We start from the raw sequence: 15,500 nt of genomic DNA, 5'->3' as shown, positions 1-15,500 counted from the left end.
AATATGTGGGGGAAGGGACAAAAAACATTGCTTAGATAAAAAGCCCTTTATCTTACTTTTTAGTGTTAATTTCACTTATTTAATCATGACACAAATGCAGAATGCATAATATTGCAAAATATGTGCTGCAGAGACAAAGTCTGAATGTAGGATCATTGTATACCAACTAAAATTAACCGGACAATTTGTTTTTAGCTTCATTTGGCAAAGTTGATTGCACATTGTAAAGTTAATCAATTTTTCTAAGAAATCTTTATTAAAATCAGTGTGCTTCAATTATAAGCTATTTCAGGTGGACAGTTTGTATATTTATTTATTTAACAACAAGAACAACTGGGGACCTTACTTCCTCCAATATTCAAGATCTGTGAGATGCACCATACTTCTATAAAATTCTATAAAATGAAAAACCAACACTTATGGGTTTCTACTGGGAGAATTACACAAACAGCAAGATGCTATGTTTTGCCCAAGAAAATTCCTGAGCACTAGAATTATTATATCTCTTATGTACAGTTTTGTTTTTTACTATAACTTTTAGTGCTAACGCCAAAGTGGGGACACCAAGATTCATGGCCAACAGCAGTCAAGGTTCAAAACACTTAATCTGGGATAAGAATTTGGGCCAAATAATAATTCAGTGCCAATAAACTAGGACTTTTTAAAATTATGTTAAACTGCTCTTGAAGAAAGCTGTAACCAGAAGGAAAACAGAAAACCTTCAGTACAACACATTACATGTGCATGGGAAACAAAATGCTTCATAGGACATGAAGTATTTCAATTTTTCATTAGTTCATTTCAGATATTTATGTTCTTGTTTGCTACAAAGTAACTCTGCCAAGTCTTGGTAAAAAAAAAAAAAAAAAGTCTTTAACAAAAGGAAATTACCTTATCTTCAGTAGATCATACTTCTATAAAATAAATAATACTAAAACCTTACGACCTACCAGAAGCACAGTGTAACAGTAGACAGGAGAGAGTTGGACATTTTTATTCCAGGAATAGCAATGCTATGGAAGCAATAAATTTTCAGCATCTCCCCTGGTAGACTCAAGTAGCAATGTTGACTTGCTCCAGTGTGAACCACATGCAGCTCTCCTTGGCCAAAGATATGGCAATTAGCCATGGAGAAGGGATGTGAGGGAAGCTGTGTAGGTAGAAGATGAGAGATTTCTAGGGCTCCCAGAAGAAAATACCAGAGACATGGTAGATTGTTGCTTCAAGTGGACATGAGTACCAAGAGAAAAGTACAGACTCATAGAATTATACAATTCACCTAGGAGAAAAAAATGTCACCTGAAGATTAAGTCACTCCAGTATATTACACAACCAGGGAGGCATGTTCACATGGCCACGGAGTGGCTGGGTGGCCTGAATTGGGTCTCTTGCCCGATGACCTATGGCTCTTCTTGCCTGCTGCTGGGGTGTCGTACTTCCTTGATTTATTTTTGGACACCCGTGACAGGGAGTGGTGCCGGGCGGAGCCCGATGCTGGATTCGTACTGCGCACAGAGGCCGAGGTACTTGGCGAGTCTTGGTGGGACTGCTCGGAAGCTGGATGAAGGGCAGACTCCATGAGCAGAGCCCGCAAATGACTATCCCACTCCCTCTGAGTCCTGGGCTGAAAGATTTTACAAATACAGCACTTGTTCATTACGTGTGATTCCCCAAGCACTTGAGGCAGCTGCTATGGGGGTCACTTACAGGCACAGGCCTGTTACAGTCCGCTCAGGGTTTAAACCCGGGAGACCGGAGAATGCCCCACCTGGGGCGAAGTCCGCACTGGGACTCTAACTATACTTAACAACTACTTTACTCTAAATACTATAAACAAACTATTTACAAGGCCCTAAGGCTCGAAGTCAGTAGAGACGAAACCGCTAGCCCTTGCTATTCAAGGAAAGGCACTTCGACTAACTACCAGGGTGGTAAGAAGGAACTGAGAGGGCACGTAGGGCCAGCCGCGCCTGATATACCGACACATGAGCACAGCACTCAAGGGGATGCCACAGCCGACCCTATGGATACCGCTAAGGCAAAAATTTCCAAAGACCGTGCACGTGGGTGCGTGCACACCTAGAATGGTATCTACATGAGCAAGCACTTGAAGAAGAACTAGTGCCAACTATCGCAAGATAAAACAACTTGGCCTTAATAGTATCTAGTAGTTGTAATACTCATTTATAAATTTTACCTTAATTACTATTTATTTTGATGTATGAATTTAAAAAAGGGTGTACCCATTCTATGATTAACATTTCCGGTAGATTTGTTTATCAGACAAAAATACATAGTATCTTTTTTAAAAATAGTGTTCAAATATTTCTCAACTCAGCTAAGCTGACAAAATAATCATTACATGTAACTGAGATGGAAGCCTTAATGAAAAGTAAAAAAAAAAAAAAAAAAAAACCACACCTGCATTAGTTTCAGGTAGATTAGCAAGAGTAAAAACATGCTACTAGACAATATTGGACACTATAGTTTACATTCCTTTCTGTAAGCAATATTGACATTGTGAAATCCTGCACAATTCAAACTTGAGCCACAAAAGAAGATTCCCAACTACACTTTTGAGAAAGGATTCAAAAGAAATAGTGTCTCATTTCCATTTGATACATTTGCTCAATGGGTATCTGAAGAAGATGATAAACAGAGTATGTTACAGAGGCAGTGGGTTTGACAAAACCCTGTGGCCCTTCAAGATATCACAGTCATAACACATAATATGGTTTCAAAGTTATCTAAAATTCAGAAGATGAAGTAGAGGAGTATATCCCTCAATGATAAAAATGTCACACACAAAAAGAAATTCACATTCCACCAGTTTTATGGATGGGGAAGTTTATGATTTATAACGACAGTATGGAGCATTAGATTGCAGAGAAAGTGTTCAGAGCATTTTTCCCTTTGTCCTCTTCATTCTGTTAGGAACCTGCAGATAAAACAAGTCTCCTCTCCTCCAGCCATTTTCTTCAACTTCCCATAAACTTAAAACAATTCACTCACACTCTCACACACCCCTTTTTCTCAGGAAGTTTATACTCAAAGATTTCTACTAGGAATGATGGAACAAAACCATGTCACTGAGCTTGTGGTATACCAGTCCTCTCTCCATGTCTGGTAACAGGGCTGTAGGAACACGAGTTCAGAGGCAAGCACTATAGACACTTCAAGCACTAGGCTTTACAGGATCCAGCCCTTGGTGGGGTCTCAAAACAAGAACACATACTTCAAGCAACAGAGAATTCTTTCACTAGGACTACCAGAAATAAAAGATGTGAAAACCTGAAGACTCATTGTAGAATATGTGTATTTTTTCACTTTCCAAGATTCCTGCCTCTGTCCCCCAATAGCCTTTCCCTGAAGTGGATGCATTAGCACCAGGCTGGTGGAGAGACAAAAGTGATCCTATCAGCAAGGCTCCATACAGTGGGCAAACCAGTCCCAGGCATAAGCTGGTGCCAGGGCCTGGAAAAACGTGACAAGAGCTGAGATCCTGTTGCCATGACATTTCAGACTGAGTTACTGCTGTCAAGTAGTTTAGCCAAACCAACAGTGGCTGAAACTGCATGAAGGAGGCAGCAGGAGGATGGAATGATCAACTCCACTGAGTTTTACATTCAGAGTGCAAGGGATCAGGGAGTAGGGGCACCATCCCTGTCTGTCTTCTTCCTCTCTATCTCCCTTCTGCCATACTCTTTATTCTCTTATTCCCTATCGATGAATCGAGACTGAAAGGACCCATGCGTTGCACGTTCCATGCTTCCAGAGTAGGAGGAAAAGTGACTTAGATAGAAATACTTTTTGGCATGTAGAGGTGTAACAAATCTGTGTAGGGAATTATGAGAGAAGAGGAAGACATACAATGGATTGGAACTTATATTACACAATACTCTAAGCATGCACAATGGATTGCTTTCCATTCTACTTGTAATCAATTAACTAACACAACTCTTCCTGGGCTCCACCTCTCTTGTGTTGTGAAGCTGTCCCAGGCTTGTGGTATTGCATATTACAGCGATTATTTATACATCAAATATTTGCTCTTCTCCAAGATCAGAGTGGAAGGGATTTTTTTAATTGCTTTAAGATATTTGTTATTACTTTTCCAGATTAAAAAAAAAAAAAAAAAAAAAAAAAAAAAAAAAAAACCAACCCAAAAAAAAAAAAAAAAAAAAAAAAAGTAGCAAGGCTTCCCCCCCCCCTTAAAAAGAGGGTTTCCTTTCTTTAATACAGTAATGCCCACTATTACAATCAACTACACACAAACACTGAGATGGTTAAGCACATATTCCAAAGCCAAAAGGTAGAAGAAAATATAGTAGATAATCTTTAGCTTTGCATATGGCATAGACGTGTCTAGCTACAATCACTTGATCACACACATGAATGTACGGGACAAGGTTATTTGTCAAAATTTAAACATTTTGGAGACTTTGATTTTGACAACGTTTTTCCAGAAACAAGGCATGGTTCCTGGAGGGCTACTAGGGAGCCTAGGCTTCCAGGGTCCATGGCTCCAGGGGAACTCTGGGGTCAGGGACTCCAGGGTTTCCAGGGTGTATGGCAGCTCTCCACGGGGACTGCCCCTCAGTGCCTGGGCTCCATCCCCTTTTGTGAAAAATTCAGAACTTTTTTTTTTTAAGTTCCAAATCGAAAAGAAACAACAATTTTCATAATATCAAAATCCCCCATGAAATAGAATGCCTCTCTCCGCCCAGCTCTAGTTTTCAGAGAATTAGGGAAGAGTTGTGGAAATTATAAATGGGAAAGGAAGAAAATAAAAAGTGGATGAAACACTCTACATCTATTTGAAAGTAAAAGGCACTTGCGGGGAAAAACAGCTATCGAATTCTGAACACAGCAAATAACCTACATTATTCATGTAAGGACAATGGGTGGGCAGCAGAGGCGACATGTAACCCTCTGCTGCCTGGTGCCTTCCCGCACACACCAGCCTCTGCAGCTTGCAGCACGCAGCCAGCGCCGGCCGGAAACGGGACAGGGGATGGAGCCCTGCTGCTCTAGAGCCAGCACACAGTGGGGGCTGCGCTGATGGACCAGCAGGGAGAGCGGCCGGCCCTGCGCGCATCTTCGCTCTGTCACCAGCCTTCTACACCCACACTCATCGGCGGCCACTGGACCCCCATTCACTGCTGGTGGGTGGGTGGCTGACGAGCAGGGATCCAGCCAGAAGTAGGACCTGCGAGTACTGAGGGGGGGAACAAGGGGGAGAGAGACAGAAAATATGGGACAATTTGCCTGTTTTTAAGAAAAAGTTGGGACATCTGCAGGAGGGCTTAAATACGGGACTGTCCCTTTAAAAACAGGACATCTGGTCACCCTATGCCTGACTGAATGGGAGAGGCTTGAGATCAGCCAGGGTCTGCATGGGGGAGGCTCCCCAACAATCCTGGCCCTCCCTCCCCCTCAAAAACCTATTCCATACTTCTTCCACCCACACTCAACAACCCTCCAGGCTCCTTCCCTCTCCCTCAGCTCCTCCATTACTCCTGACACTCACAAGCCCTTGCACTGCTTCTGACTGGTATAGGAAATACAGTTCTGTATTGTAAATTAAATGAATTACTCAAAGTTCTGTATTAATATGCCCAGTAAGGAATCTATTTGTCAAAAAATTACCAAAATCTTTTTTTTGGTCTATTTTATTACAGACATACTTGCTGACAGATATTTTGAAATAAATTACCAAAATTATGTAAACTAGCATGATTATATTGTGTTATTTTGACAAATAAAAATATGCAGAATTTTGCAAATTTTAAAATATTGTGCGCAGAATTATTATTTTTTAAACACAGAATTTTTAATTTTTTGGCGCAGAATTCCCCCAGGAATAATTGACTTCTACTCAGTTCAGGGAATATGCTTTATACAGTCACTTCAGGAAGAAAGAAGGAAATGAGGACCCTTCTGTTAGGATACCTCAAAAATCACTTTTAATACCAAAATTTGAGGAGGTAGATGTAGAAAACAAGAGGCAAAATGACCCCACACATATCCATCACTGTTTATGGCAATGTCAGTGTCTAATTTTGGGTGTTAAAAGGACACACAAATTGGAAATCTTATTTCTACCTGAGTTTATTATACTTATTACAATCGTACATATTATACTTATTACAATCGTACAATGAGCTCAAACTAGCTAAGGGAATAAAGGGGAACAAGAAGACTTTTTATCAATACATTAGAACCAAGAGGAAGACCAAAGACAGGGTAGGCCCACTGCTTAGTGAAGAGGGAGAAACAGTAACAGGAAACTTGGAAATGGCAGAGATGCTTAATGACTTCTTTGTTTCGGTCTTCACCGAGAAGTCTGAAGGAATGCCTAACCTAGTGAATGCTAATGGGAAGGGGGTAGGTTTAGCAGATAAAATAAAAAAAGAACAAGTTAAAAATCACTTAGAAAAGTTAGATGCCTGCAAGTCACCAGGGCCTGATGAAATGCATCCTAGAATACTCAAGGAGCTAATAGAGGAGGTATCTGAGCCTCTAGCTATTATCTTTGGAAAATCATGGGAGACAGGAGAGATTCCAGAAGACTGGAAAAGGGCAAATATAGTGCCCATCTATAAAAAGGGAAATAAAAACAACCCAGGAAACTACAGACCAGTTAGTTTAACTTCTGTGCCAGGGAAGATAATGGAGCAAGTAATTAAGGAAATCATCTGCAAACGCTTGGAAGGTGGTAAGGTGATAGGGAACAGCCAGCATGGATTTGTAAAGAACAAATCATGTCAAACCAATCTGATAGCTTTCTTCGATAAGATAACGAGTCTTGTGGATAAGGGAGAAGCTGTGGATGTGGTATACCTAGACTTTAGTAAGGCATTTGATACGGTCTCGCATGATATTCTTATCGACAAACTAGGCAAATACAATTTAGATGGGGCTACTATAAGGTGGGTGCATAACTGGCTGGATAACCGTACTCAGAGAGTTGTTATTAATGGTTCCCAATCCTGCTGGAAAGGCATAACGAGTGGGGTTCCGCAGGGGTCTGTTTTGGGACCGGCTCTGTTCAATATCTTCATTAACGACTTAGATATTGGTATAGAAAGTACGATTATTAAGTTTGCGGATGATACCAAACTGGGAGGGATTGCAACTGCTTTGGAGGACAGGGTCATAATTCAAAATGATCTGGACAAATTGGAGAAATGGTCTGAGTTAAACAGGATGAAGTTTAACAAAGATAAATGCAAAGTGCTCCACTTAGGAAGAAAAAATCAGTTTCACACATACAGAATGGGAAGAGACTGTCTAGGAAGGAGTACGGCAGAAAGGGATCTAGGGGTTATAGTGGACCACAAGCTAAATATGAGTCAACAGTGTGATGCTGTTGCAAAAAAAGCAAACGTGATTCTGGGATGTATTAACAGGTGTGTTGTGAGCAAGACACGAGAAGTCATTCTTCCGCTCTACTCTGCTCTGGTTAGGCCTCAGCTGGAGTATTGTGTCCAGTTCTGGGCACCGCATTTCAAGAAAGATGTGGAGAAATTGGAAAGGGTCCAGAGAAGAGCAACAAGAATGATTAAAGGTCTGGAGAACATGACCTATGAAGGAAGGCTGAAAGAATTGGGTTTGTTTAGTTTGGAAAAGAGAAGACTGAGAGGGGACATGATAGCAGTTTTCAGGTATCTAAAAGGGTGTCATAAGGAGGAAGGAGAAAACTTGTTCACCTTAGCCTCTGAGGATAGAACAAGAAGCAATGGGCTTAAACTGCAGCAAGGGAGGTCTAGGTTGGACATTAGGAAAAAGTTCCTAACTGTCAGGGTGGTTAAACATTGGAATAAATTGCCTAGGGAGGTTGTGGAATCCCCATCTCTGGAGATATTTAAGAGTATGTTAGATAAATGTCTATCAGGGATGGTCTAGACAGTATTTGGTCCTGCCATGCGGGCAGGGGACTGGACTCGATGACCTCTCGAGGTCCCTTCCAGTCCTAGAATCTATGAATCTATGAATCTATAACATCTGAGGCCTGGTCTGAAAATAACTCAAAAGTTATAGTGGCATAGCTACAACAGTCAGGGGTGTGCAAAAAACCACAACACACTCACAAGAAAGAAAAACGCAGTATGACATATTCCCAACCTGATCTCACCCATTTCAATAACAATTTTAATTAAAATAAAAAATAAAATTAAAAAAAAAAAACAAACAAACCACACACACACACTTTGGTGAAAATTGTTGCTATCTAAAAGTATGGAGCAGTGGTAGGCAGTGCGCAGCCCGCAGGTTGCCCACCACTGGTATGGAATATTTCCTGCTTCCCAATACTTCCTAGCAAGTAGATGTCTAGAGCAGGGCAGACAAAAGTCTAAACCAGGGTGGCCAACCTGTGACTCTTCAGAAGTTAATATGTGGCTCCTTGTATAGGCACCGATTCCGGGGCTGGAGCTACAGGCGCCAACTTTCCAATGTGCGGGGGGGTGCTCACTGCTCAACCCCTGGCTCTGCCACAGGCCCTGCCCCCACTCAACCCCTTCCCGCTCCCTCCCCTGAGCCTGCCGTGCCCTCGTTCCTCCCCCCGCTCACCCCCAGAGCCTCCTGCACACCATGAAACAGCTGATCGCGAGGTGCGGGGTGGGAGCGGGAGGAGCTGATCGGCGGGGCTGCCAGCTGGTGAGAGGCACTGGGACCAGGGTCGGGGAGCTGATGTGGGGCTGCTGACGTATTACTGTGGCTCTTTGGCAATGTACTTCGGTAAATTCTGGCTCCTTCTCAGGCTCAGGTTGGCCACCCCTGGTCTAAGCCATCAATATTTGTAGCATTTAAACTGTTTTTTTGAAAATCCCATGACTTTTTTTTAATAAGTGTTCAACACCGACATAGCACTGTTTCCATTGAAATCAGTGGGAGTTTTACCATTGACATCACTGGGAGCAGACTGAGGCCAACACTGAGCTCTTTTGAAAATCCCACTGTAAATTTCCCATCCTTTATAGCTGTTAAAGAAACCATTATTACATGAACTAGTATAATACTGTCTTCTGGTTGGCAAACACACCATCCCATTGTCTAGACAGGTGCTCACTATCTTGTCGCTGCTTGTTACTACTGTTACTCAGAACCCTGGGGGCAGCTGAGAAACTGACAAGAATCATGTTAAATTAATTTATTTGGGGAAAAGCTGTGACCAGGTAAAATAGCAGGCTGATGCAAGGAAAAACAAAAAAAAGGGTGGATGGGTAGTAGAACAGTGGACAACTCCCTCCTGCCTGCAGAATCAAGGAAGCAAGAGGGGGCAGGATAGGAGAGATTGCACCTTCTCTCTCACTCAGCTGCTGGGGGATTCACATTTAACAGACACCTCCTACTCCTACTTAAAGCAGAACTTCAAAACAAACTCCACAGCCAGCAGCTTGGTAGGAATCCCAGTGACTTTCCCCATTCCCTGTGGAATTTTACCAAGGCATTGCCCCAGGGTATTGTCATTGGTGGGTCCTTATCCCCGTTTATCATACCTATTAGCCAGAGACCAACTGTACTCCCAACTAGCCAGTGTCTGATTTCTTCTCTCCCCCCGCCCCCTTTCATAAAATGCATTTCTTTTATCATATGACACTTGGAGAATGACAAAGACAAAATCCATGATTAGTACGGATGAAAGAACAGAAGATAAACTAGAACTACAAGGAAGGTTATCCACCATTCTAAGACAGACTCAAGAATTCCACTCTGGGCAGTACAGCCCAACAATCTGTCAATGGTGCAGCAAACAGAAGCAAACATTGCTTTTTAGAAAGATGGTGGTACTTTTTGCAATTAACCACCCCATACTGTTGTTTATTTCAAAAACATCAGAGTAACACATTCATTCCAGTCAGGCGAATTAAAGCTATAATCTCAACGTTTGGCATGTTAGACAAATGACCTGCCTCTGACCCTTATCACAGGCTGCTTACCTCCCAGCGACTCAGACAAAGAGTGCTCTCTTCAGAACACCACCTCATACATGCCACATAGTTAACATCTACTGCTGTCCAAAATATCATAAAGTTGATAAATTTCACTGAAATTACAACAAGGCAACATAGATTAATAAAACAGAGCTGTACATGTCAGATCTCTCACTCCCAAACAATGGGTAAAAAAAAAAACAGTTTAACTAAACAAAAACCCAACAAACCTATCTGCATTCCATTACCATCCATCAAATACACTTACAAAAAAGGAAAGTTAGCTAAAAATACTTCTATTCTGTTGCAGTCACAGGAATGTATAAGCATGTACACAGCTGAGGAACACACAATTCTTCTATAACCTGTTATAATTGGCAAGTGGGAATAGTCATGTCTCAGGAATTCTTACTGTGACAATTTTAAAGCAAAACCATGCACATCTAAGTTTCCATGGAAGTGCAAAGTAGCACTTATAAACAACATGGCCTCTGTCCATGTACAGAAACAGATTATAAAAAGAAAAAACATAAAAAAAAAAAAAAAAAAAAAAAAAAAAAAAAAAAGTTAAGGTGAAGATTTTTAAATAGTGACTAGTAATTCTGAATGCCTCAATTGTTAATTGGTGTCCAACTTGAAACACCTTAAAGGAGCATGATTTTCAGAGTGGTGGTATTCAAGCTTTTTGAAAATTAGGCATCCAGAAACCTAAAGCACTCAAAATCTCACTAGTCATTTTTGAAAATCCAAGTTTATAAACACGTCAGCATCCACACTGAAATTCCTGACGTGCACCACAAGTCTGTGCACTGGGCTGTATAATGGGATTTGTAGTAGTAATATTTTGCATTCCCTCAAAGTATATTTAATTCGGATTCAGTGGCACTGTTTTTTTAAAAATCATTAACAATTCCATATTCTGATTTTTTTTTTAATTACATGAACAACCAAAGCCAAAAGTCTTAGAGAGAGAGAAATGAATGAGAAAAAGATAAGTTTGCTGCAACAGTGTTGCTCTAGTTTTAGAAGCGTATTTTTTTCCCTTCCTTGCTTCTAAAGAACAGATTTGGTAAAATACTTCCCTACTTTTATAGTAACATATTAATTTAGAATATTTAAACCATAATAAAAGACAAGTGAGAAATCTCTGCTTTCTTTTATTTGGTTACACAAGAGACTTTTAAAATGGCACAATATGCACATTTTAGATGCTAAGGAGCCTTTTTGTGAAAATGCTGAAAGCATCATTCAGTATTGAACATCTAGGAATGGACAAGCACAGAAGACAAAAATACTTATGGGAAAATATTTACCTATACAAATCTAATATACATTAGATTCCTAAATTTTCAAAGAGTTGTGTAGGATCTAGACACAAAACCCAATGCAACTCTGAAAATGTGAAGGGTAGGAGTAACTGTCCTATTATACCAACATAGGTCCCTACAGGAAGCCTATTGCATGCAGCCAGTGGAGTCACACGAAGGATGAATTAGTTCCAATGGCTTTATTTTTCCAAATTTCTGTAGATGAAATAATTTGCAGCACAGAATCTATTCTAAAAGAATGCTGTTCTTAAAACTACAGTATGTTTGCCAGTCCTCGTTTGGAAATTACACTGAGTAAGCACTTCTACCCAACACCAGCTAATCTTCACTGGTTCTATCTGCCATTGGATTGAAGCTGATGTTTCATTCCTCTTCTAAGATTTCCTCTGTTACTGTGAATTACTGAATGTTCAAAAGACTCAAAATGTCCTACATTATGCCTCCAATTGGCAATTATTTGAGTCCTATAGCAGATGCTTATTTAAGAATACTAAGCCCTCTCTACTTACTGTACACATCTGAGCAGTATACTTCTTCCACAGCAGTTCTTAGAAGACTGAGCCTTTTGATTAGTTCTGAGCCACTATCACTCTCAGAAAAAATACATACTCACAGGAAAGTGTTTGCGCGTTTTTGGGGTGAGGGAGGGACCTGTTTTTTTAAGCAAGGCACTGAACAGGCTTTCTATGAGTTACATAAAAAATCCTTCCCCACTCCTACACCTCCTTTAGGAGAAGAAAGTCTAATGCAGCTAAGCCTTCTCATATGATCAATAAAACAGATCAAAAACACTTACTGTTTATGTGATCGATATAGTAGACACCAATCTGAGGATCATATGCAGCTTCCCATCCCCACGGTAGTTCATCACCAACACAATCCGCGAATGACAAAGGCTTTGTTAACCTAAAAACAAATTAGAGTAATGCAATTAAAGCAATGTTTTTTTTCTTGAAAAATTCTGGACCTTATCCTATTGTTCATAATTAGAAGCTAAGGATTGCTATAGAGGGCTAGGAGGAGGAAAGGAGAAGAAAAGTTGCCAAACGACATGGAAAAATAACCTTAAATGCTTGAATGACTTTTCAAGGATATCCTTCTGACTATATTAACTCAAAGTTAGATAAATTATCCCCAAAATTTGCCTAGCCTAGGCACTCTTGATTGAGAAATCTACTGTAATGCTATCCTCAAACTCTCCAGTAATTAAACAACAGCAGCAGACAACAGCTTGAAAAAAATCTACTCTCCTACTTGACTCTTGTAAGTGGGAGGACCTACGCTTTCAACCTTGATTTCCAAAGTACCAGTCCTCTGCTTTAATCATAAAATCATCCTTCCTCCCCAATGTCCACACAGAAAATTCAGAGAACAGAAAATAACTTCACATGGCGTACCGTACAGGTAATCCTATTCTGATGGACATGTATCCTTGGAAGCATGAGTGGCAACATGAAGTAAAAAGAACAGGAGTACTTGTGGCACCTTAGAGACTAACAAATTTATTAGAGCATAAGCTTTATGAAGTAAGACTATTAAATCTTAGAAGAAATGTCTAAATCATAAGAGTGAGTGTGTGTGTGCATGCAGCCCAGAAAATTAAAATTTCTCAGAAGCTCACAATTCATGCTGCAGTGATGGTGGCCATAAGTACACCAAGATAAGACTTCTTACTGAAGTCAGTATATTGTGTATGTATCAGCAGTTAGAGCAGGGGTCGGCAACCTTTCAGAAGCGGTGTGCCGAGTCTTCATTTATCCACTCTAATTTGAGGTTTCACGTGCCAGTAATACATTTTAACGTTTTTTAGAAGGTCTCTCTCTGTCTATATTATATAACTAAACTACTGTCGTATGTAAAGTAAACAAGGTTTTCAAAATGTTTAAGCAGCTTCATTTAAAATTAAATTAAAATGCTGATCTTACGCCGCCAGCCCGCTGCCGGCCTGGAGTTCTGTTCACCTAGGCCGGCAGCGGGCGCTGAGTGGACCAGCGGCCAGGAGCCTGGCTGGCAAGTGGCCAGAACCCCAGACCGGCAGTGGGCTGAGCGGCTTAGCCCGCTGCTGCTCAGCCCGCTGCCAGTCTGGGGTCCCGGCCCTGCCCACATAGAATGGGTACCTACCGTCTCCCTGGTTTTAGCCCATTTTCTTCCTCTCTCTCTGCACTGAGCTGAGGGTGGGAGTGCACTGAGCACAGGGCTGGGGGTGAAGGAGCAGGCTGGGGGTTGGGGTGTAGGGTCTGGCCAGGAGCTAGAATGAAGGAGGGGGCTCAGGGTTGGGGCAGAAGGTTTGGGTGTGGAGTACTTACCTGGGCAGCTCCCATTTGGTGCGAGGGGTGCAGGAGCTCCCATTTGGTGCGAGGGGAGGGGATGTGGGGGGTGTGCAGGAATCAGGGCATGGGGTGTGGGGTGGCTGGATATGTGTGGGGGTGCTGGAGTCAGGGCTGGGATCGTGGGGGGGGGGTGCAGAGGTCAGGGCAGGGGGCTGGGTGTATGTGAGGGGGGTGCAGGGGTCAGGGCAGGGGGCTGGGTGTATGTGAGGGGGGGTAAGGCGGGAAGCGAGTTGGGACTCCTGGAAGGGGCTGGTGTCTGACGCTCAGGGGAGGAGTGCTGGGAGCGAGGACTCTGGATTCCTAGGTTTCCAGCTGGGCTCTAGTTGTTTGAGGGGGTGGGGGGCAGACTCCTGGGTTCTGCCCTCAATGCCGGAGGGGAGTTGGGTCCAGTGACCTGGGGTGGCGAAAGAGGCGTACCCAGCTGTTCCCAGAGTCCAGCAGGCGGCAAGCCACAGCCTCCGGGCTCGGGTTCGGGCTGTGGGATGTGGCCTGCCCCAGTACAGAGCCGAGCTCATCCTGGCACCGGGGCTCCAACCCCAGGGCAGCCTGCCTGAGTCCAGGGAGAGGGGCCAGCCATGCTTGGGGCGGGCGGGCGCACGGCGCAGCTGGGACCCAAGACCCTTCCCCACTTACAAGCCTCGCGGGCGCTGCGACTCCTGTGGAGCCGAGTCCCTCTTCTTGCCCCCGCCGGCGGGGCTGCTTCCCAGACATGCTAACCCAGAAATACAACCTCCCGCTGGAAGTGACAGAGGTCAGCAAAGTATGTGCAAATGCCGGCGGGAGGGGCGGAGAAGAGCGGGCCGGGCCGAGAAGAGCGGGCCGGGCCGGGCAGGATTTTTAATGGCACGCTGCTGCCTGCCGGGGTCCCGGCCGCTGGCCCCGCTCAGCTGGCAGCGGGCTGAGCGGGGCCGGCGTCCGGGACCCCGGCAGGCAGCAACGTGCCATTAAAAATTGGCACGCCGACCCCTGAGTTAGAGCAAGGTGACTTTACCAGCCTATCAAAAAAAAAAGGGGGGGGGGGCAGCATGTATTCACAAATGAGATTTTAGTGAAACAATTCACAAATCCTTTCCCTGTCTCAGAGAGGAAATAGGACTTATCTACAGTCATATGGGATCCAGCAGCCATTGACTTCAGTGCAAGTCTGATCAAGCCCAAATAGAGTCTACACCAGTGTTGTTATATTTAAAAATTCTTTATCAGTGACAGGTTCAGCTGCACTGGTGCTAGCAGCTGCTTAAATGCTAGCATAGGCAGGGCACAAACATTTTTACCATCAGAAATCCTAGTGTTTCATGTCACAGTGGTAAGAACAAACATGTGTCCTGAATGCATTAGCCCTTTCATTGGTTAGCGCATCAGTGAAGCTGCATCCACTGCTAACAGGTAAAAATTGTTAGCGTAGACATGACCAGAATGTGAAAAATGTTCTTCTCAAGATGCAGCAGCCTTGAGTCTCCTAATTAGACCCACAGGCCAAGGCCTGAGGAACTCTGTAGGATGCCATCACACCATCAAAGTCCCGGTAGGATTACATTTTGAAAGTCTATATCTTCACGTCTCATTCTTCCTCATGCATCACCGACTTCCTTTCCTCTCTGTGCATTGCTTAAATCTTTGCTTCCCTCATTCTTTTCCCCTTTTCAAGCTCCATTCCACATAAAAAAATTAAAGTGTTCAATGGTTATCCCTAATAATATCTGTAGCATGTTCATTTTTTCTTTGATGACTAAACAATGACAATCACTTCTAACCAAACTGCAACTCTGAATGTTTCCCTGTGGAGATTCCCACATGGTGTGTGTGAGTGAGAGAGAGACCCGCACTGTGAATTCTCTTTGGATGGATTTTAATCTAGTGTGTGTGTGTGTGTGTGTGTGTGTGTGTGTGTGTGTGTGTGTGTG

The 15,500-nt window shown here is 42.8% G+C and overlaps 1 protein-coding gene across 1 annotated transcript in view; it reads right to left on the bottom strand.

The window, feature by feature from the left end:
- The window catches only part of WWC2 (WW and C2 domain containing 2), a 162,969-nt gene that overhangs the window by 90,905 nt on the left and 56,564 nt on the right, over positions 1-15,500 (bottom strand). The window contains exon 2 of the mRNA XM_024194493.1: positions 12,063-12,172. Coding sequence (XP_024050261.1) covers positions 12,063-12,172 — 110 coding nt within the window. The remainder of the gene's footprint in view (positions 1-12,062; positions 12,173-15,500) is intronic.

This window comes from Terrapene carolina, unplaced genomic scaffold (genome assembly GCF_002925995.2).
Source record: "Terrapene carolina triunguis isolate 2854851 unplaced genomic scaffold, T_m_triunguis-2.0 Scaffold66, whole genome shotgun sequence".
Taxonomy (NCBI): Eukaryota; Metazoa; Chordata; order Testudines; family Emydidae; genus Terrapene; species Terrapene triunguis.
Note: the sequence above shows the minus strand (reverse complement) of the source record. Positions and strands in the feature narration are given on the sequence as shown.